The sequence below is a fragment of the Mytilus galloprovincialis genome, chromosome 5 (genome assembly GCF_965363235.1).
Source record: "Mytilus galloprovincialis chromosome 5, xbMytGall1.hap1.1, whole genome shotgun sequence".
Classification (NCBI taxonomy): Eukaryota; Metazoa; Mollusca; class Bivalvia; order Mytilida; family Mytilidae; genus Mytilus; species Mytilus galloprovincialis.
Window position 1 is genome coordinate 22,136,046 of NC_134842.1, and position 24,854 is coordinate 22,160,899.

Sequence of the window (24,854 nt, forward strand, 5' to 3'; positions counted from 1 at the left end):
AAACACAAAAACTTAACACTGAGCAATGAACCGTGAAAATGAGGTCAAGGTCAGATGACACCGGCCAGCTAGACATGTACACCTTACAAGCATTCCATACACCAAATATAGTAGACATATTGCATACAGTATAAGAAAAACAGACTAAAACACAAAAACTTAACTATAACCACTGAACCATGAAAATGAGGTCAAGGTCAGATGACACCTGCCAGTTGGACATGTACACCTTACAGTCCTTCCATATACCGAATATACTAGACCTTTTGCTTATAGTATCTGAGATATGGACTTGACCACCAAAACTAAACCTTGTTTACTGATCCATGAAATGAGATCGAGGTCAAGTGAAAACTGTCTGACGGACATGAGGACCTTGCAAGGTACGCACATACCAAATATAGTTATCCTATTACTTACTGTAAGAGAGAATTTAACATTACAAAAATTCTTAACTCTTTTTTCAAGTAGTCACTGAACCATGAAAATGAGGTCAAGGACATTGGACATGTGACTGATGGAAACTTCGTAACACGAGGCATCCATATATACAAAGTATGAAGCATCCAGGTCTTCCACCTTCTACAATATAAATCTTTTAAGAAGTTAGCTAATGCTGCCGCTATTGTAGTTTTAACATGGGTATATATTCGTGATTATTTTTGCCCGAGCGATTGTGAGGGCTAAAATAACACGAATATAATGCCTACTGATGTTAAAACTACAATAAAGTATAGCTTGCATCAATTATTTCGATTCTGAATAGTTAAGGGGGGTTCGCGGGTCTAAATCATTTATATAGGATTTCTCTATATTTTTCTATAAATGAACTTTATCTTATAGTTAATAGAAAAATGAAATAAAAAAATGGGGTCACCGTTCTTTTGCGCTCACAATCTGCCTTCGAAAGAAGTATACATTTTTGTAAGTTGGTTTTTTTTCTGTTGAAGTAATAGGAAAAATAAAGGTAATATCGAAATAAAAAAAAGGAAATTTATTACAGAACTCGCTCAAATTTTACAATAATTTAGTTTAAGTACAGCTTATATGGAAATTATATTAAAAAATATAGGTCACCGATGAGTTAAAAAAGATATTTCAATTTTAAAGCCAAAAAATGGCATTTTTTCACCAAAGGGAGATAATTTGGAACTTTTTCAATGATGTATATATTTTAAAAGTCATCTGGGGCCAACACGAATTGATTGTTTTGAATGATTTTTGTACCATATGATAAAGTAACAACTACAAAAGGTAATAAATAAAATTTGTAAAGAAAAACAAATGTTTATTTTTTTTCTGAAATTTTTATACCCTCAAGCCTCCTTAGGGTAATTTCTATGTCCGATACGTATAAGTGTAAAAGCGTTTGTGTAAGCTCTTCTATGAACCTCCCTTTTTAGTTGGTAAAGAAGCAAACGGCTGGCACTGTGATTTTTTTCAGAGGGAGGAGTTTGAAGAGCCAGCATGAACGGTTGTCGTATCTAGGTCAAATATGTCAATTTCGGAATGCAACACATTACAGTCATAATAAATGAATTAGTAACATCATGTGCACCATTTAAGAGTTTGAAAGTGTTTTAAAGTTTAGAAAATATATTAAGTGCATGATAATTTGATAAAATTCATTATTCTGAAGAAGTCAATATACGCATGTGCAAACAAATTTTATTGGATTAAGAGCATGGGTTTGTTCACAAAGCGAAAGAAGCTCGTCATTTTCGAATTGACATTAAGTAATAACAAACATAATTTTGAGATTCAATTATAAGACCAATGCAAATGATGGTTTATATTATACATGCTGCTTAATGAAACGGTTGGCTTGCTAGAACGTTTGTTCATCATCAAACGAAAATTGCTGCCTTTTTAACATGTCTTATATGTCTACTACGTAGTACATAAGTTCAATTTTTCCTTTTAGAATCAAAATAATTCTATCATGCCATACTCTATGCTCATTTAAACATCCGGTAGACAATAACAGTTAACATTTGATAGAGCTTAAGCTCGGTATAAAGATACAAAAATTAATGACATAACCATGTAAAAATCTGTTATTTATATATATATGGTAACCCTTGTACTTGTAGACACATGAGTTTGAAATTCTATGATTTTAATAATTACATGAACAATATTTATAATTTGACGAAGAGTCGGAGCAAATGTATTTATTCTGAAGATAAAATCATTTCTTAAATAATTTAATCTTCAAAAAAAAAAAATTACTAACACATTCAAACCACTCTTAAAATACTCCATGCGATCATTGTCCCTTTGCCTTGTAAATCAATTGTTGTTAGGTCCGTCCAATCTATGTAGATTCTGACATTACAGTAATCATTCCAGATTTTCCCAACTGAATACTATTAGTTAGTATTCATAACCTTTTGCGTCAAACATACTTCCGATCCATTATCATCATTTCGCCGGCTTATTTAAGTATTAAAACTTCCACAAAGGCATATTTTATAATAGGCAGCTTGTTTTAGATTGATTGCAGGATGAAATAAAACAAAAGAGTTTCCACATTCCACATTTGGAGTGAAGGAGTAACGTATCTACTCTTATCAGTTTTAATCCAACTTTGTGCAAATGATTTCCTGTTTAAGAATTGGATACTTCTTTTGTGTAGATACATTGGGATGTGAAAGCGTTGATAGAAATAAATTTTGTAGGAAGCGCAGACGCTTCATATACTTGTACAAGAAATGTAGGCCTGAAAACGGATGTCTAGTTGGTTCAATATAAGGGTAGGCGCAAATGTAAAACGCACTTTCCTATATAATTTGTGTTTTTTTCAAGGATCATTACTCTATTGAGAACTGTTAAGAGGTCCAATACTTTATAAAACACTAGAGAATTGATAAAACCAAAGAGAACAAAAAATAAATCAAAACCTTGTCGTGGACATAATTTTAAAACTTTTGACATTAATATGAAGTTATTTAGTATACAAAGCATTTCGTTGTGTTGAATAACACAGTGTACGATATGATCATAATTATATGTTTATCAATGTCAAAATTATGTCATATAAATGTGTAAACTAAAACATTGTGTCGCTAACCATTGCAGATTAAATATTTACTTAAATTTATATGAAACGAGTTTCTTAAAATTTTAATGTTAGAAATTATAGAACCAATGCATGCATGTATACTAAACTAAGTCTTGCATAAAGATATAAGAAGATGTGGTAGGATTGACAACGAGACAACTCTCCATCCAAGAAACAATTTATAAAAGTAAACCATTATAGGTTTTATATTTATTTCACATCTATAGCGAATTATCGACAAATAATATTTCATTCAAAGGTTGTTGAACGCCAGCATTTTAAGTTTGGAGTTTGTTGCCGAAGTTTACCTGATCGCGATATTGATAAATAATAATAAAAAAAGCGCAACATATAAGTGAATTGAAAGAGCCATGCCATTTGTCTTTAAATTTTCCTTAAATATTTTGATATGAGCGTAACAGATGAGTCTTATATATGTCGTGTACATTTTATCATTTTGTACAGGTTATAACTTGTACACAAACTTTGTACAAGTAATTACTTGTATGATGCCATCATACAAGTTATTACATGTACAAAAGTAACTATACAAGTAATTACTTGTACAATTTGTGGAGAAAAAGATAATAACTTGTACAACTCACTATCTTTGAGTTGTATTTGTAACTTCTTCTGTTTCAAATGTCTTATTCAAACACTCTTTTTTTTGGCTTTGTTAGTTTGAGATATTTTTGTCATTTGTCAGTTGTTTTTTTTTCATTTACTATTTTCTCCTTTTTATGTATTTGTTTGTTTATATTTTCTTAGTAGATATCACTCAGTGTATGTATTTTGAAATTTTTATTGTGTTTGTTTTTCTTTTCTTTCAAGTGTTTATTTGTGTTGATTTTGAAATGTTAGAAGATTTCAGACGAATGCAATGTATTATAATAACATGCCACCTTGGGTAAATTTAGCTAAACAGATATACATTTGCTTGTTTTACAGCCACCCCGACAGCAGTGCCTTTACTGTTGCCTTTATTGGTCATGTTGACTTATTTGTAGATGTTACTTTGCTGAACATTCTTGCTGTTTACAAATTATCTCTATCTATAATAATATTCAAAATATTAACCAAAAGCAACAAAATTTCCTTAAAGATTCAAGAACAGCAACCTTACATCAGTTTGTCCGATTTTCTTAAAATTTCACGACAAATATATCTTAACCTGACAAACATTTTTATCAACGTCAAAATTGCTCTAAATGTTTTAGTTTCAGAGATATTAGTCAAAAACTGCATTTTACGACTATGTTCTATTTTTAGCTATGTCGGCCATGTTGGTTAGCAGGTGCTTTCATCGGACATATTTTTAAAACAAGATAACCTAAGAATGATTGTGAACAAGTTTGGCTAAATTTGTCTCTGTAGTTTCAGAGGAGAAGATTTTTTTAAGATTACAACTTTTATTATAAAGGACAATAACTCCTCAAGGGGTCAATTGACCATTTTGGTCATGTTGACTTATTTGTAGATTTTACTTTGCTAACTTGTGAGAGTGGTGTAACAGTTCAACAGCCTTTAGGCTGAGTAATAAATCATGTGTTTAAAGGGAAACGATTTCATGTTAATATCAAATAAGTCATAGTAGAATAATGATTTGTACAAGTTATCTTTTTCTGAGAAAAAAATGTACTAGTAATTACTTGTACAATTGTATTTGTACAAGTAATAACCTGTATGAAGGCTTCATACAAGTTATTACTTGTATAAAATTTTTGTACAAGTAATAACCTGTACAAAATAACAACATGTACACGACATATAGACGAAACGCGCGTCTGGCGTATTAAATTATAAGCCTGGTACTTTTGATAACTATTTACAACACTGGGTCGATGCCACTGCTGGTGGATGTTTCGTCCGTAATGGTATCACCAGATCAGTAGTCAGCACTTCGGTGTTGGCATGACTATCAATTATATGGTCATTTTCTTAAATTTACTGTTTGCTAAAGTATGAATTATACTTAGGATTTATTTATCCCAGGCATAGATAACATTAACCGTATTTGGCACAACTTTTTTGAAATTTTGGGCCATCAATGCTCTTCAACTTTGTACTTGTTCGGCCTTCTAACTATTTTGATATGAGCGTTACTAATGAGTCTTATGTAGACGGAACGCGCGTCTGGTGTATAAAATTATAACCCTGGTACCTTTGATAACTATTAATGTATTAAATTTGTTCTTTAAGAATCTGTTATTTGTTTATATCTTCAATTGTTTTTAAATACTAATCATTTTCTACATCAGGAATAGATACTGTAGCTTTATTTGGCAAAATATTTCGGGATTTCGGTCCTTTTTACATTTTGTTTTATTTGAGCGTCACTAGTGAGTCCTTTATATGCGAAATGCGCGTCTAACATTCAATATTAATCCTGGTATCTATGACAAGTTTATTTACTATGAACTTATTCTGGTACTCCGCTGAAATAACATAAACGGTACAAATTTTGCTGCACCTGTTGCACATTTCGAAAATCAATGTCTCTCTAGTAATGCTTGAGACCAAATATTGAAAACTGATTGCTCTTTCTTCATAATATCGCAAGTTTAATAAAGCAGACAATGTTTATATAAATGCGTTAAGATAATACCTCCTGTCTGCAATGAAATAAGAAAGAAAGAAACCATAATGTTTTATCATCATTTTGTATTTTCAGGATCCTCTTGATTTTTTCAGATGAAATTAACAGCTGCGCCATGAGCGCATGATACGCCCGACGTCTTGTGTGGAAGTTTTATGCAATAATCATAAATAGTTTCTGAGAAAGTGTTAAGCAATAACCATTTATTGTTTTGAGACATGGCGGGTTTTTTTTACAAAAAACTAAATATCACTAAAATAAAATTTTGAATCAAACCAAAAAGTATACAGATCTTTAGATTAATATAACAAAAAAGTGTGTACAGTTTCAAGCAATAATCATAAATTGTTTTTGAGATATGGCGCGACATGTAAAAAAAAATCCTCCCCTCTTTTACAAAATACTCATAACTCAAAATAAAATTTTGAGTCCTCACCAAAAAGTATACAGATCTTTAGATTAATATAACAAAAAAGTGTGTAAAGTTTTAAGCAATAGTCATAAATCGTTTTTGAGATACGACACGACATGTAAAAACCCCCTCCCCCTTTTTTACAAAATACCCAATAACTCAAAAATGAAATTTTGAATCATCACCAAAAAGTATACAGATCTTAAGATTAATATAACAAAGTAGTGTGTAAAGTTTTAAGCAATAATCATAAATCGTTTTTGAGATACGGCGCGACATGTAAAAAACCCCTCCCCCCTTTTTTACAAAATACTCAATAACTCAAAAATGAAATTTTGAATCATCACCAAAAAGTAGACAGATATTAAGATTAATATAACTAAGAAGTGTGTAAAGTTTTAAGCAATAATCAAGAATTGTTTTTCAGATACGGTGCGACATGTGGAAAAAAACACACCCCTGTTTTAGTTACAAAGTGCCGTAACTCAAAAAGTATAAATCTTATTTTCACCAAAAAGTATACAGATCATTTGACCATCATAAGAAACAACTATATTAAGTTTCATGAAATTTAGATAAGTCGTTCTCAAGTTACGGTGCGACATGTTTACGCCGGACAGAAAGACAGACGGACGGACACCGGACATTTGTATACCATAATACGTCCCGTCAAAATTTTGACGGGCGTATAAAAACATATTTAAACTCATGAAGGTTGAATTTTCATTGTCTTTTGTAATAATCACAAGAACAGAAAGTAAAACGGAATGTTGTCAGATTCATGTGAGCAAATCTTGAACACATGATCTGTAATTTAAACAGATTGTGCTGCTTTTTTAAAGATGTTCGGTATCGGTGGAATGGAAATATAAGATTACAAATAATAATACAAAACACTGTTGCAAATTTCAATAGTTTTGTTTATACACAGGGAGTTGAAATTCGGTAAGACATAATTTGCGACTAAGTTCATCATATGGGAAAATTCTTTAATTCTGATAATATACAGATAAAACTGTAAGTACTATACCACTACACATAATACAAGAAAAAGTAGGACAATATATCGTTTATCTGTCATTGTCACCATATAATACAGTTATTACACAATAACAGCACCAATATTGTTAAAGCTCAGCTCAGTGGTCAATCTGAAAGAAAGAGTTCAAACTTATTTTTCTTGGATTTTGATTGGTTATCACGATTGAAAATAACTGATATAATTTAGACATACGTTCCAATTTTTTTTTTTTTTTATTTCATGAGTCCGAGGATTTTTCGGGATTTATGTTAATCTAGAACACTCAAAGCCAAACATTTGAAAACCAAAGATTGATAAGAGCCGAAACAGTTGAAATAACAAAAGAAAGCTTAATATTGCGTGTATCGTTGCTCTGTCTTACTTTAATTGATTCACATTTTTTCATGTCGGTCCGGTATGTATTTATCTCTTTGTTGAAGGCCGTACGGTTACCTATAGTTGCTTTATTTGTACTTTAATATCAAGTTGTTTCAATGGCAATCATACCACATCTCCTCTAAAGGTACCAAATAACTAAACTAACTAGCAATTAAAAAAAGGAAAACTGAAACGCTTTATTTCAAAGGTTGTTTTTCATTATACTTTATTTTTTGCTTTTTGCATTTTGAAAATTAAAAAAACCTTACATATAAATGTTTTTTTGTGAGGTCATTCAAAACCCATTTTCTGCGTGAGGTTTTCCTTCCATTGGTTCAAACATATCTTGAAATCCATCGTTGTGATAAACAGTGGAATACAATTCAGTACCTGCAAAATACAAAAAAGAATGAAGAAACGAACTTAAAATGTAAACTGTTAAATTTAAAGTAGAAGATATACCACAACGAGGCAGTATTATTAATCGGTTTAGTAAACTAATGAAAGCAAAAACAACTGCAATAAACGACTGATAACCGTCCTAGTCTTTCCAGGCAAATTGGTTGGTAGACCCTTATCTTATTAAGTTTGTTTTTTCAAAGATATGACAATAACTATCATGCTACGTTCGTTCTTTGTCAAAATCATTCATAGTTGTAACAGATTATTGTCACTGTTCATATGTATAAGTTACATTGAATTCAATTCTTCATCGATACACAGAAAATTCTAAAAAGTAGAAATCGCTTCAAGTAAATACACTTATGTGCAGCATAGGTGACTTTATGGTACAATGAAAGACTAAATTTTAATTGTTTTCAGTCTTGTGTTATCATGTTTTGTAAATTTTAGAAATATGTAAAAAATATGTGTTTATCTAACTTGAATCTCTTTGAAATTTTGCAATTGATAAGGGGCGCTACTTCAAGCACATGTTTTAATAACCAGCCTCTTTTCCAAATAGCTGCCAAAGGAAGAACACACAGAAATTTGGTGACATTCAATTTTCATAAAATATTTTAATTTCAGATTTAAGAAAGATGGATACAACCGAGAAAATACAAGTGTCAGAGATGGAGCATACAAGAATATGTATTTCGGAAAAGCACAATAAATAAATAAAATGATAAAAAACGAGGTTGAAAAATCATCGAAATTTATCTTTCGGGATCATGACACGACACATAAATATTCATGCAAAGATAAATTTATTTCCGATAGAGTACATCTGAATACGAAAGGTCAATACCATTTATACAAGTCAATAAGAAGAGCAGTTACCAATGCCTGCAAAGAGATTAAATTAGAGAACGGAAATTTACACGTATCTGAACCGCACTCGAAAGTTTTGTAATATTTTGTAAACTTCCGGTGGATAATCGCAACAAAAGGCCACAGATCACAATTAATCATTTCTTTATAACATTTTGTATCATTAAGAAAATTGCACCATGCACTTTTGTCATTTTTTTTGTGTGTGTAATGTATAGTACTAGTCCAAATATATATCCAAAATTCAGAAAGATTGACCCAATCACTTTTACAAATTTAGCCAATACACATCCATACCCCTATTGACAAGTCAAGAGATGTTCCGAAAACTGTAAATATTACCTTTTTGCACTTGGCCTAATCACTCATTCCATATCAAAATCAGTTTAAATACAACATCCAAAAGTTTATTTCACCTCTCTTCTTTCATTTCCACCCCCAAAAAATCTAAGAAATGAGTGAGGAAGGGAAAGAAAAAAAAATAAGGAAAAATACACTCTAATTAAAAGGAACTATATTCGTGGACAACGAAAAGCGGGGTCATTAATTGTGGTCTGGGGCCAAAATGACCATAATGCATAATCATTGTTCAAGTGACACTAACCATAAATTAATACAAGATAACAACACAAAGCAGAAACTTGCATTATTGAATACAAACAAACAATTCTAACGGTTAAGTTTCGTCCAGATTTAATTATTCAAACAGGTTAACAATAACATGAATAATCGAGCTGAAATACAAAGAAAAATAGACAAATTCAATAACACAAAATAGTCCTATTATAATATTTTTTATGATTGAAAGTATTGTATTAAGTTAACATTAGTATATTACAGACAATGCCTCCAAAAAGACAATCCTCGTATGGAGCGGCAGGTGCCATAAAGAAAATGAAGACTGCTGCCCAGAGGAAGAAAACTTCAACCGCTATACCAAGTGGGCCTTCAATCCCCCCAAATAATGCAACAGTTATATCACCAGATGTCATGGAGGAGTTGACAAATAGGATAACAGAAAGGGTAGCTAGCCGTATGGAAAGGAGGATGGAGGAAATTTTCGACAAGATAGGTTAAAAAAATAATGGCAATTCAGATCTTCAGGCGGCTGAGGTTCAAAGTCATGTGGACAATCTGAACAAAAACATCCAAGGTAATGGAGAGCAAAACAATGACAGTAACAATTTAGTTGGCAGCCCAGAGGTTCTGGCTGTACAACCAAATGTTGTTGGGGGACAATCAGCCTTTGTTAGTTGCTCACTCAAACAAGGGGGAAACATAACAGATAAAATAAAACAACAGATCTGGGCCGGACAGTATATTAACTTCAACTCCCTATTGGAAAATGATGAGACAAAATACAGATTACAACTGGTTCATGGGGCGGACAACCCCGAATTGTCCATTACAGAAGACCGAAACAAGAAAACATTAGCTCTAAACCAATGGCTATCAGCCTGGAATAAATTTACATCAATAATTTGCACGAAAACCCCTGAATTAGGGTCTGTAATTCTCCACCATATAGAAATAATCATGGAAATGTCACGAGAAGGGGAGAACTGTCAATTTTATGATATTGAATTTAGGAAATTAATAGAAAGAGGAGAAGCGCAATGGGGAGTACACACCTAGAACTATATTTAAGAGCAAAATTACAAGGAAAGGTTATAACTGGGAATGACAATAACAAAAGTGGAAATACTCGCTGGCCAAGTGGAGTTTGTTTTTCTTTTCATAAGGGTTTAGAATGTAAGTTTGGTGATAAATGCAAGTTTCAACACAGATGTTTCAACTGCGGTTTCAACCACTCATTTTCAACATGCAAAAAATGCGTAAGGGTTCCACGGAACCCAGGGTCTCGCCTACTTTTGCTGTTAATCGCAGACTCAAAAAAAATGAGGAAAAACATCAATAAAAATTTCCCTCTCGATACTGTCTTTTGATTGAAAGAAGCTTCTAAGTTTGGTAAAAAACCAGGATAGTTTATGAATCTAATAAATGTTTTATAAACTTTAACTGCAGACTGTATGTAATGTTAACTGGAAGAAAAACTAGGTCCATTTATAAGTAAAATACAGAAAAAGTGATTTTTTTTTGCAAAATTTACTTCTGAATAATATCTAATGATTAGAAACAAGCTTTTGTCTAAGTTTGGTAGCAATCCAGGATAGTTTAAGAACATTATAAAAATGTTTAAAACTTAAACCACAGAGTGAATGTTTTGTTTCTGGCAAAAAAACTAAGTCCATTTATAAGTAAAATACGGAAAAGTGGAAATTTATTTTTACAAAATTTTCTGCTTGATACTATCTTAGGATCATAAACAAGCTTCTGTCCAAGTTTGGTACAAATCAAGGATAGTTTATGAAAGTAATTAAAATTTTAAAAACTTTAACCACAGAGTGAATGTAATGTTTCCTCGCAGAAAAACTAAGTCCGTTTATAAGTAAAATACGGAAAAGTGGAAATTTATTTTTACAAAATTTTCTTCTTGATACTATCTTTTGATCATAAACAAGCTTCTGTCCAAGTTTGGTACACATCAAGGATAGTTTATGAAAGTTATTAAAATTTTAAAAACTTTAACCACAGAGTGAATGTAATGTTTCCTCGCAGAAAAACTAATTCCATTTATAAGTAAAATACGGGAAAAAAGGAATTTTATTTTTACAAAATTTACTTCTGGATACTTTCTTATGATCATAAACAAGCTTCTGTCCAAGTTTGGTAAAAATTCAGTATAGTTTAAGAAAGTTATTAAAATTTCAAAAACTTCAACCACAGAGTAAATATTTGTGGACGCCGCCGACGACGACGACGACGACGCCGACGACGACGGAATGTAGGATCGCTTAGTCTCGCTTTTTCGACTAAAGTCGAAGGCTCGACAAAAACCAGTTCAGCTCCCTTATAAGTTCACACAAGACAGTAATTAATAATTGGCCTGATCCAACTGATTCATTCATTATCAATAAGGTACTGAAATCAGTGCACTAGGGAAGAAATCAAGATATGAGACTTTCAATTACTAGTACGATTTTGAATCAACTAGATATCATTGAGATGGGAGCCATCTCTGTGGGCCCCTCTGTGAATAATGTGCATTAAAAAATTGTATCTTTACCATAGGACATGGGTTTGTCAACTGAAATCAAAGTTTTTGACCTTGACGTTTGACCTAGGAAGTTGTAAATAAATTATGACACACCCTTTGGTGTTGGTTTATAAACATGTCAAGTATAAACTTTGAAATGATAACGGTTCTCAAGATATAGAGCGGACACGATCTTTACCATAGGACATGGGGTTGTCAACTGAAACCAAAGTTTTTTTATCTTGACCTTTGACCTAAGAAGATGCACATAAATTATGACACACCCTTCGGTATTGGTTTATATACATGTCAAGTATAAACTTTGAAATGATAACGGTTCTCAAGATATAGAGCGGACACGATCTTTACCATAGGACATGGGGTTGTCAACTGAAACCAAAGTTTTTAACCTTGACCTTTGACCTAGGAAGTTGTACATAAATTATGACATACCCTCTGATATTGGTTTATATACATTTCAGGTATAAACTTTAAAATGATAACGGTTCTCAAGATATAGAGCGGACACAATCTTTACCATAGGACATGGGGCTGTCAACTGAAACCAAAGTTTTTGACCTTGAACTTTGCCCTAGGCAGTCGTTCATAAATTATGACACACCCTCTGGTGTTGGTTCATATACATGTCAAGTATAAACTTTAAAATCATAACGGATCTCAAGATATAGAGCGGACACGATCTTCACCACAGGACACAGGGTTGTCAACTGAAACCAAAGTTTTTTTACCTTGACCTTTGACCTAGGAAGTTGTACATACATCATGACACGCCCTCTGGTGGTGGTTAATAAACATGTAAAGTATAAAGTATGAAATCATAATGGTTCTCTAGATATGGAGCGGACACAAAGTGTTACGGACGGACGGACGGACGGACGGACAGACTGATCACTATAGGGCGACCCGCCTTTGGCGGGGCCCTAATTAATAGATGCATCGAAACAGACAATATTTAATAGGAATGATCAACATCTATTCAAAGCAATGTTCACCCTAGCATAACATGCTCTTTTAAGAACGGGTGAGATGACAGTCAACAACAAAAACTACAATTTTCTAACCTTCAGTCATGTTATTTGTCTCACAACTGATCATGTAATGACATATTTTGAGAATAAATTACTGCCGTTTATTATTTTATATTTTGTACAGGGCTTGTGGGTCACAGCTCATTACATATCGCATAAAGAATAACAGTTCATATTATATGGAAACAGTGGACAAATGGGAAAGGTGAATAAGACGCTCATTTTAGCTGATACAAGGACGACCTAAAACCAGGAATTCATGCGTTTACCATTGATATGACCAAATATTTCTCAGAGGAAGTTGACAGAAGCCAGCTTGCCAGGACTGTTATCTTAAAATTTACCATTTGCATTTAGTTATATGAGACAGTAAAATTATAAGAATATATTAGGTAATACAGTTATTTGTGAAACAATTTCTGTAAATTGTTTTCTTTATCATATGTTGTTTTGTATTAAGGAGATACACTGTTCATGCTGTTAGGACACACTGTCTGTAAATTATGTCTTTTTATTATTTTGTGACTTGTGTCAAGAAGATGCATTGATAGGACACAGTGTATGTTAATTGTGTATTTTTAGTATATTTTCGTTTTGTATAAGGTAGATACGTTGATAGGACACAATGTCTGTAAATTGTGTCTTTCTAGGATAATTTAGTTTGTATCAAGTAAATACGTTAATAGGACACAGTGTCTGTAAATTGTGTCTTTTTAGTATAAGTTGTTAGGACACAATGTCTGTAAATTGTGTCTTTTTAATACATGTTGATATGACACAGTGTCTGTAAATTGTGTCTTTTTAGTATATTTTGTTTTATATCAAGTAGATACATTGTTAGGACACAATGTCTGTAAATTGTGTCTTTTTAGGATAATTCAGTTTGTATCAAGTAGATATGTTGATAGGACACAGTGTCTGTAAATTGTGTCTTTTTAGTTTACGTTGATATGACACAGTGTCTGTAAATTGTGTCTTTTAGTATACGTTGATATGACACAGTGTCTGTAAATTGTGTCTTTTTAGTATACGTTGATAGGACACAGTGTCTGTAAATTGTGTCTTTTAGTATACATTGATAGGACACAGTGTCTGTAAATTGTGTCTTTTTAGTATACGTTGATAGGACATAGTGTCTGTAAATTGTGTCTTTTGTTTACGTTGTTATGACACAGTGTCTGTAAATTGTGTCTTTTTAGTACATGTTGATAGGACACAGTGTCTGTAAATTGTGTCTTTTTAGTATACGTTGTTAGGACACAGTGTCTGTAAATTGTGTCTTTTTAGTATACGTTGATAGGACACAGTGTCTGTAAATTGTGTCTTTTAGTATACATTGATAGGACACAGTGTCTGTAAATTGTGTCTTTTTAGTATACGTTGATAGGACATAGTGTCTGTAAATTGTGTCTTTTGTTTACGTTGTTATGACACAGTGTCTGTAAATTGTGTCTTTTTAGTACATGTTGATAGGACACAGTGTCTGTAAATTGTGTCTTTTTAGTATACGTTGTTAGGACACAGTGTCTGTAAATTGTGTCTTTTTAGTATACGTTGATAGGACACAGTGTCTGTAAATTGTGTCTTTTAGTATACATTGATAGGACACAGTGTCTGTAAATTGTGTCTTTTTAGTATACGTTGATAGGACATAGTGTCTGTAAATTGTGTCTTTTGTTTACGTTGTTATGACACAGTGTCTGTAAATTGTGTCTTTTTAGTACATGTTGATAGGACACAGTGTCTGTAAATTGTGTCTTTTTAGTATACGTTGATAGGACACAGTGTCTGTAAATTGTGTCTTTTTAGTATATTTAGTCGTATCAGGTAGATAAATCGATAGGACACAGTGTCTGTAAATTATGTCTTTTTGGTATACGTTGATAGGACACAGTGTCTGTAAATTGTGTCTTTTTAGTATATTTAGTTTGTAACAAGTAGATACATTGATAGGACACAGTGTCTGTAAATTGTGTCTTTTTAGTATACGTTGTTAGGACACAGTGTCTGTAAATTGTGTCTTTTTAGTATACGTTGATAGGACACAGTTACTGTAAATTGTGTCTTTTAGTATACATTGATAGGACACAGTGTCTGTAAATTGTGTCTTTTTAGTATACGTTGATAGGACATAGTGTCTGTAAATTGTGTCTTTTGTTTACGTTGTTATGACACAGTGTCTGTAAATTGTGTCTTTTTAGTACATGTTGATAGGACACAGTGTCTGTAAATTGTGTCTTTTTAGTATACGTTGATAGGACACAGTGTCTGTAAATTGTGTCTTTTTAGTATATTTAGTCGTATCAGGTAGATAAATCGATAGGACACAGTGTCTGTAAATTATGTCTTTTTGGTATACGTTGATAGGACACAGTGTCTGTAAATTGTGTCTTTTTAGTATATTTAGTTTGTAACAAGTAGATACATTGATAGGACACAGTGTCTGTAAGTTGTGTCTTTTTAGGATAATTTAGTTTGTATCAAGTAGATATGTTGATAGGACACAGTGTCTGTAAATTGTGTCTTTTTGGTATATTTTGATTTGTATCAAGTAGATACATCGATAGGACACAATGTCTGTAAATTGTTCCTTTTTAGTATTTTTGATTTGTATCAAGTAGATTTTTTAGGATAAGGACATTTGTGGGACTCAATGTCTGTATATAGAATCGTAAGTTTTATCATTTGCACAAGTAGGATGATAGATGATGCAGGTTTACTTTGGGGCAGCGTTTTCAGCTCCATAAGAGCTTCATACGTCATGGCGGTATTTGCTCCCAAAAGTTGAAATGTTACACTATTATTAACAAATTTATAGCCAAGGGGAGATAACTCTAAATTGATTGACTTTTCAAAAAATTCAATTTCAATAATTGATGACATTTGTCTTTTCATTTATTACATAATATGCTCATTGGTTCAGACTGTAATGATAGTATTGTATATTTAAACATGTTAAATTCATAATTGGTACTTATAATTGTAGTGTATGCAAATTTTATACATGTATCTTTTGATATGATTGATTTTGAAACATAAACTGTCACATCTGTGGCCTGCATCATCATAATATGTGTTAGTTGTTATTTTGACTTTAGCGGACCATAAAGAGTATTATATTTACACGTCAAGCTTTGCTTTATGTGTGTATCTTTAAATATATTTACACACATTGTTCTTTCCCTTGATAATGAAGTGTAAATTAAAATCATTTTAACTCATATTGTTATAGATATGTTTGCACGTTTAGCTTTAATAATTTCTTCTACCTCTTTACGATGAAGTGTTTATATAATTTATTTTAACGTATATAATTATAATACCGTGATCCATATGAGCATATGTGTCCTTCTCAATCTCATTTTCTTTTTCGTCATCTCTTTTGAATTTACACAAAAGTAACAATTTTCTGATAGGCAGGCAAATCAACAAAGCTGTAGCATTAAAAAAGTTGCCTAATGCTACAGCTGGGTCCCTGTACTCTGGTCCCGCATTGGTGGATACTATCATCCATACTAAGAAACATCCAGCTGTACTGATACATCCAACACAAATCCATCGAGATTCGTAATAGTTACTCTTGCTGTCCCAGGCCATTCCAGAAAAAATAGTAGTCAACAGTACCAAGAACATAACATATAGCATCGATAAAGCTAGTGAATAATCGTATCTATCGACTGGATCACACCACCACCAATCGTGAAGTTCAGTTTCACTCAGGAGGCTTGCAGTCGGATGAACTAATATCAACCATTCTACTGGAATTATTACTTGAACACATACAAGATCTATTGCAATAGCAAACAATGATGATGCACTCGTTAGTCCAGAGTATTTCCGAACGCTGTATTCAATATCGATAAAACGCCAAATGTCGACTGACTTAACCAACAATGCTGCAAAGACAATGGCATATACCACGCCCATCAGGAATCGTCTAATACCACATGTTAAGTTCGATGCTTTTAGAAAGAAAGCAAAGTTAACAGCATATATGCAGAGGATTCCGAAAATCATCATAAACCCTAAAACGGTTGTTCCTCCGCGAACTGTATACGCACACAGGAAAAAACAAAATAAAAACAGTCCGATGAATAACCCTACACACGTCGGGACACACACAGCAATGGCCCAGATAGGCAAGGTATAGTGTTTTGCCGTGTTTTCTAATTGAATATATTTATACCAGTAATAATTCCGCGGCCCTTCGACCTTTTTCTCTTCTTTATTTGTTTGCTGTACAGCTGACGGTTGTTTGGTAACAATATCCGTGCACGTGCAATCGTTTCCCACAGGACATTGTGACATGAATGAATCCGGTTTGTATGTCAGTATGGGTGACAAGGAACCGGCATTTTCCCCAATGGTCGACCCAACCTACAAGATGAAAAAAAGAACGAAAAATGATTTAAAACAACATACAGCTATGATTTCTTTTATTAACCAAAGATGAACAAATTTCAATTATTTCATCTGAATACAAGAAACAACATTTTAGTGTGAAAAAAATTGTTTCCATTGACTACTTAATTAGGAGAATACAAAATAACTACACACGCCAGCGTCTTTAAGCTTTTACTATTCAACTGTTACGATGAGAAGCAACACTTTAAACATCATTGCATGAACACGACGGTCTAAAGCAACGGATTAAAAGACGTTTTCTGCTTACAGTCAATAACTTTAAAGAGCACATATGTGGGAAAATATTAACAAAAAAAATAACAAATCTTGATATGAATTAAGCAATCATAACAAGCATTTAGATACATCAAGATACTTGTTATATAACTTGGCTGTTTGGCTTCACTTTTTGAAACATAACCATGTTGGGCATTACAATAAATCTGTCGAGAATTTTAGAATATACGGCTTGCATTGAAGGTGAGGCTAGTATCAAATATGTATAGAATTAGAAATATTGCCCATTGCAACCCATACAACTTATATTTATATCTGCATTGAGTGTATTTTGGTAAATGATGCATTTAAAAAGGAGAAGCAGTTGTGACATTTTGATCCGTCCGACCCTGTTTCCAAATGGAAAGTTCTCCCTTATTCTTTTAAGGATTTATCATAAAACATTTATCATACCCTTTTGTACACATGCAATCCATTTTCGACGACATAATTATATATATCGTAGCCAACATCCCAATATCTGTCCTCATTAAAGTTGAGATCAAATCCAGGTTCATCCGTCCATCCGGACCACTTTGTTTCCAAGAGCCTCTTGAATAAGTCTTCTTTATTACTGTCATCGTAGAAACAATCTTTGAAGTTTGTTTTAGTTGCACATCTAGCATTTTTGGTACTCTGAATTGCATTTGTGATAGAATATGTTGCTGCTATTGTTGTAAAAATTATATAATTGTTCATTTGTAATTTTTCGTCAGTTAACTGTTCAGACAAATTACACACCTTGTATTGGGAATAGACAACAGACGCCATTGGAAGTTGACATTTATGCACTTGTTGGTAGAATTCCTCAAACCAATCATCTGGTATATTATCTCTGTTATTGTATCTAAGAGATTTTAGATAATTGTTAAAACCTGTCACCATTGTATTTCGCATAGCTACGGTTATCGACCCTTTAACATCATCAGCCAAGTTGGAATCTAAAGTATTTGTTCCCCACGTTTCTGTTCCTATCCATAAATACTGGTTTATGATTCCAAGATCCTTAGCTCCTTTGATAATTTGTTCTGGATTCATAGTGATCAAAATAACAACATTTGCACCAGTTTCGGTTGATAGTTGACTAAGTGCATTCTTAATATCATCACTTGAACCTAGAACTTGGACAGGGAGAGATACTGCAATACAAATGCCGTTTTTACCAGCTTGAGATTTAAAGTTTTCATAGCCTGACTTTCCGTATACTTCTTTAGAATAAATCACCGTTACATAAGTCCAATTATTGTGCTTTAAAACGTCTGCAATAGCCTGGGTCTCTTGGAAATCAGATGATATGGTGCGTGCTACATACGGGTATTTATACTTGTCATTTAAAACACTAGAAGTGGAAAATACGCCAACAAGAGGGATTTTTAAAGGTGCAAGAATTCGATTGGCAGCAATAACGTTTGCTGTTGAAGTCGTTACTACGCCACCTATTGTAGAGTTATTTATAACACCATCAAAGGCTGTTTGAGAATGACATAGACCACCCGATGATAAAATACTATACAAATCTCGATCAATTCTAAGTGAATTCGAACAAGTATCCAATATGAGACTGCGTACATTGAATGGTCTTGGAGCTAAAATTTTCAAAGTGTATGACGTTGTCAATGCCCGATAAAAACTACCTAGATTCAAATTTCCACACTTGTAGGCATCAAATCCTTTTGATGATACAGGATAAAATGCGACGATTGTAGCTGGATTAGTTTGACTAGATCGTTGGACCATAAAGCGTGATTTTGTTGTTATAAATCCGGGACATTCGGTGCAAGATTCTGGCCGACCACAGCTTCCATCCCATGAAGGCTTGTAATTGTTCATGGTAAACTTTTTTGAGTTAGAAAATGTGCCCACCTTGGATCCCATTTTATGAATAACGAATTTATCTTCAACATTCATCCTCTCGTCAAAAATAAATCGCAATTGTCCGATTACCAATATATATATAAAAAAGAAGATGTGGTATGATTGCCAATGAGACAACTGTCCACAAGAGACCAAAATGACACAGACATTTTAAAACAACTATAGGTCACCGTACGGCCTTCAACAATGAGCAAGGCCCATACCGCATAGTCAGCTATAAAAGGCCCCGATATGACAATGTAAAACAATTCAAACGAGAAAACAATTACCCTGGGTTACCTTAGAATTTGGCAAAGCTTTTCGTAATTTTTGGTACTCAATGCCCTTCAACTTTTTATTTGATTTGGCCTTACACCTATTTTGATCCGAGTATCATTAACGAGTCTTGTTAAGGCATACCGCTCCTCTAAAGTGCGAAATAATAATAATAATTATAATTACTTTATTTGCAAATAGCACCTGTATGGGTTAAGCAAAAACACAAAATAAAAGACAGGACAGAATTAACACAAGTCAACAATTAAAAGATAAGCCTGGCATCTAGAACAATTTTAGTTTATAACTTTACAGATCTTAGTTGCTTGATATGTTGAAAATGTTCGATGTTCTTTTCCTTTTTCATTCACTTATATAGAAGTCATATTGCGAAAGTGGTAATGCAATGCGTACCTGATAAGACGAATACAGATACTGATCCGGCTAATTTAAACCTATATAAATCAGGTGAATTCTATTAGAAATCCTTCTGGTTAGCCAGCATTTAGATTTGCCAGTATCAAAAACCATAATGGTGTCTTAGGATAAGTTCACATGTCTGTCAAGCAATACAAATCCTCTCGTAGATAATTTTGTATCGGACTATAACAATAGTGCAATGCACTAAAACGTTGACCAAACGTAGCATGATCGAAAAGGGAATTATAAATGCAATTTGTAAGTTGTCATCTTAGTGTTAGTTTCATTAAGATGATGCTGGAGTTAATATATTTGCAACAACAAGAGTTGTATTACGTTCGGTGCTTTCAATTAAAAAAAAAACCGCTTCATTTGTGTGCCTTCGATTAGTGACTGCCCATTAACATGCGACAATAGCGCTTTAGACTCCGAATGTTAATTCATGATAACTTTAACTTTTTTTTGTGAATGACACGTTTATTGGTAATTTACAGGAAAAAATGATACGATTTTGATATGCAAATTTAAGATCGAAAATGGTCATCGGCTCATACCCTTTTTTCATAGTTTGTCAATACTTTATTTATAGTCCACAATGAAAATATTACTCCATTCTCTTCTATGGGGTCTTCTATGATGACCGATATTTTAAGTTATCTTCTGATACAAATTGTAAACATTTAGTATGGTATATGACCAGCCAAAAATAATGAAAACCGAACTAAATGATGAATAAACTTTTAAAACTGAACATTGAAAATACCGATGATAATAATCCGTTCCTGTATATGCCGATAAATTAACCTCTAAACCATCAACAAAGGCTTTAAAATAAATCATAATTTGAACAATTGTTACAGACATGAACTGATACCATTTCCAATAAATGTCATGTACCAAGTCAGAAATATGGCCATTGGTATCAACTAGTGCGTTTCTATGTATGTTGCATTGGTGAATTATTTTATGCACTTCAATGTTTCTGATCTTAATTCCGTTTTTTTCCTCTTTATAGTTGTTGTGTTTCCATCGGTTTTAGTTTGAAACCAGGATTTGTCTTCTCCCAATCGATTTGACTTTTGAACAGCGGTATTCTTCTGTTGCCTTTATTTACATAAATTTCAGTTTTTTAAAAGAATCTTGAGCTTTATGATACCAGAATAACCGAGCTCTTACCTTGCGTGGATGTAAAATAAAATGCATGTGTGTAAATTATCAGACTAACTGATATGCACAAGAACCTCTATACGAAGTCTGATGCATGTCAATATGAGGTGGAGTCCTTTAAGATAATCACAGGTACAGCACACAACTAAAACAATTAAGGATTACTCATTTTAAATGGTGTTATCCCCTTTGTGCAATGCGTTAAGAAAGAAACAAGCTACTAGTATATTGATTTTATATTTTACATTTTAATCAGGTATCATTTTATTTTATTGTTATGTAAAACAATAGCACTAGAGTAGACAATACATGTACCACATTATAAATATTCACAGTATCAATGATATGGAAACATCAGATTACAAATAATAATACATAACAAAAATTTATAATGGCACTGTCAATAGTTTTGTTCATCTACTTGAATTTCGATTACATTCTTCATGGCGACAATGCTGACATCTGTGATTTTAATAAAAAAAAAAAAAAATATAAGCACTATACATGTATTGGTACACATAATACAAGAAAATACATGGCGACATATCTGACATCTGCCTTTGTCACCACATACTAAGACTACACCATCATAGCAGCACCAGTTTCGTTAAAGCTCAGTTAAGTGTCCAATCTGAAAGAAAATTTTCAAACTGTTACTTTACATTCATAGCGTTGTGATATGACATTAAAAGATTGACTATAATTTTATTAATACCGTAATTTCACAATATGTTCAAAAGCTAAGATCGACTTTAAACAATATTCAAGAAAAGCTTTCAATTGCTTATAGTGGTCAACTACTACTAGTAACCACAATATCAAATGATGACAAGAAGGGAACATAAAAAGCTAAAATTCAAACATTTAAAGTTTTTCCTTATGATATTGCTCCCTCAAAGATTGCCTTTTATGTAAATAAAAAGCTTACATATAATTTGGTTTGTCTAGTCATTCAAAACCCATTTTCTGCGTGAGGTTTTCCTTCCATTGGTTCAAACATATCTTGAAATCCATTGTTGTGATATACAGTGGAGTATAATTCAGTGCCTGTAAAATAGTATAACAGTGCGAAATTGAAAGGTATAATCTTTATTAGAAGTGCGAAATTGAAAGGTAAATCATTTATTAAAAGTGAGAATTTGCATGGATATATAATTATAAGGACGAAACTCCGAGGTACCACTATTAATCCAATTAAGAACGACGCGAATACAAAACATTACTGTGATAGTCTTAACCTAAGGCTTGTGCTTTTTCCTTTCCAGGCAAAGTGATTGGTTAAACATTATCTTATTAAGTTGATGTATTTAAAGGAATGACAATAATTGCCAAGTATATCAAATGCTTTATGAAAATCATTAATAGCTGTATATATTTTAGTAACCATGAAATGTTTACCTTTCATACGTGTTGAGTTAACATCAGAAAGCGCTTTGCGTAAGGAATATTATATTTGTACGTTTAGCTTTGTCTTTTAGCTATTTATATAGAGTTTCGAGTTTTGAATATGTATTTACACTCATTGTGGGACAGAAAATTTACGTGGCAATTTGTGAAGATGGTCAGATGTTTTGTTTAATATATTGTTTTGCGAATGTGTTTTGTAGTCAAAGATATTTCCTGATTCGGTTTGCTGTTATTATTAGCTTTCCTTTACTTTTTACTGCTTAACAAGTGTGATCATGATGAAATTGTTGAACAATGCATTAAATCCCAGTACATGTTTGTTCAATTAGTTTAAACTTAGGTTTTGTGACTTTTTTTCACACAGATTGTTCTGTCCCATTAAGATGAAGTGTTTATAAATAACCTTTTCAACTTATATTATATATTATGTTTATATATGTGCAATTCTGGCTTTAAAAATCTTTTCTCTTTTAATTTTAAGAGTTAATTAATTTCAACTTATATAATAATAATAGTACCGTGATCCATATGAGCATATATATCTTCGTCAATCTCATTTTCTTTTTCGTCATTTCTTTTGAATTTACACAAAAGGAGCAATTTCCTGATAGGCAGGCAAATCAACAAAGCTGTAGCATTAAAAAAGTTGCCTAATGCTACAGCTGGGTCCCTGTACTCTGGTCCCGCATTGGTGGATACTATCATCCATACTAAGAAACATCCAGCAGTACTGATACATCCAACACAAATCCATCGAGATTCGTAATAGTTACTCTCGCTGTCCCAGGCCATTCCAGAAAAAATAGTAGTCAACAGTACCAAGAACATAACAAATAGCATCGATAAAGCTAGTGAATAATCGTATCTATCGACTGGATCACACCACCACCAATCGTGAAGTTCAGTTTCACTCAGGAGGCTTGCAGTCGGATGAACTAATATCAACCATTCTACTGGAATTATTACTTGAACACATACGAGACCTATTGCAATAGCAAACAATGATGATGCACTCGTTAGTCCAGAGTATTTCCGAACGCTGTATTCAATATCGATAAAACGCCAATTGTCGACTGACTTAACCAACAATGCTGCAAAGACAATGGCATATACCACGCCCATCAGGAATCGTCTAATACCACATGTTAAGTTCGATGCTTTTAGGAAGAAAGCAAAGTTAACAGCATATATGCAGAGGATTCCGAAAATCATCATAAACCCTAAAACGGTTGTTCCTCCGCGAACTGGATACGCACACAGGAAAAAACAAAATAAAAACAGTCCGATGAATAACCCTACACACGTCGGGACACACACAGCAATGGCCCAGATAGGCCAGGTATAGTGTTTTGCCGTGTTTTCTAATTGAATATATTTATACCAGTAATAATTCCGCGGCCCTTCGACCTTTTTCTCTTCTTTATTTGTTTGCTGTACAGCTGACGGTTGTTTGGTAACAATATCCGTGCACGTGCAATCGTTTCCCACAGGACATTGTGACATGAATGAATCCGGTTTGTATGTCAGTATGGGTGACAAGGGACCGGCATTTTCCCCAATGGTCGACCCAACCTACAAGATGAAAAAAAGAACGAAAAATGATTTAAAACAACATACAGCTATGATTTCTTTTATTAACCAAAGATGAACAAATTTCAATTATTTCATCTGAATACAAGAAACAACATTTTAGTTTGAAAAAAATTGTTTCCATTGACTACTTAATTAGGAGAATACAAAATAACTACACACGCCAGCGTCTTTAAGCTTTTACTATTCAACTGTTACGATGAGAAGCAACACTTTAAACATCATTGCATGAACACGACGGTCTAAAGCAACGGATTAAAAGACGTTTTCTGCTTACAGTCAATAACTTTAAAGAGCACATATGTGGGAAAATATTAACAAAAAAAATAACAAATCTTGATATGAATTAAGCAATCATAACAAGCATTTAGTAAAACACAAGATACATCAAGATACTTGTTATATAACTTGGCTGTTTGGCTTCACTTTTTGGAACATAACCATGTTGGGCATTACAATAAATCTGTCGAGAATTTTAGAATATACGGCTTGCATTGAAGGTGAGGCTAGTATCAAATATGTATAGAATTAGAAATATTGCCCATTGCAACCCATACAACTTATATTTATA

The 24,854-nt window shown here is 32.8% G+C and overlaps 2 protein-coding genes across 2 annotated transcripts in view; both read right to left on the reverse strand.

The window, feature by feature from the left end:
- Positions 1-7,746: 7,746 nt before the first annotated feature.
- On the reverse strand, positions 7,747-16,921 carry LOC143075401 (G-protein coupled receptor family C group 5 member C-like). The gene is made up of 2 exons (XM_076250794.1): positions 16,213-16,921; positions 7,747-7,861 (listed from the first exon to the last, which is right to left on the reverse strand). The coding sequence occupies exons 1-2, from the start codon at positions 16,907-16,909 to the stop codon at positions 7,767-7,769; spliced, it is 792 nt and encodes a 263-aa protein (XP_076106909.1). The 5' UTR covers positions 16,910-16,921; the 3' UTR covers positions 7,747-7,766.
- Positions 16,922-21,514: 4,593 nt separating this feature from the next.
- Positions 21,515-24,854, reverse strand: part of LOC143075399 (uncharacterized) — a 32,879-nt gene continuing 29,539 nt past the window's right edge. The window contains exons 14-16 of the mRNA XM_076250792.1: positions 23,212-24,265; positions 22,215-22,333; positions 21,515-21,917 (exon numbers count right to left, since the gene is read on the reverse strand). Coding sequence (XP_076106907.1) covers positions 22,239-22,333; positions 23,212-24,265 — 1,149 coding nt within the window. The 3' untranslated portion in view covers positions 21,515-21,917; positions 22,215-22,238. The remainder of the gene's footprint in view (positions 21,918-22,214; positions 22,334-23,211; positions 24,266-24,854) is intronic.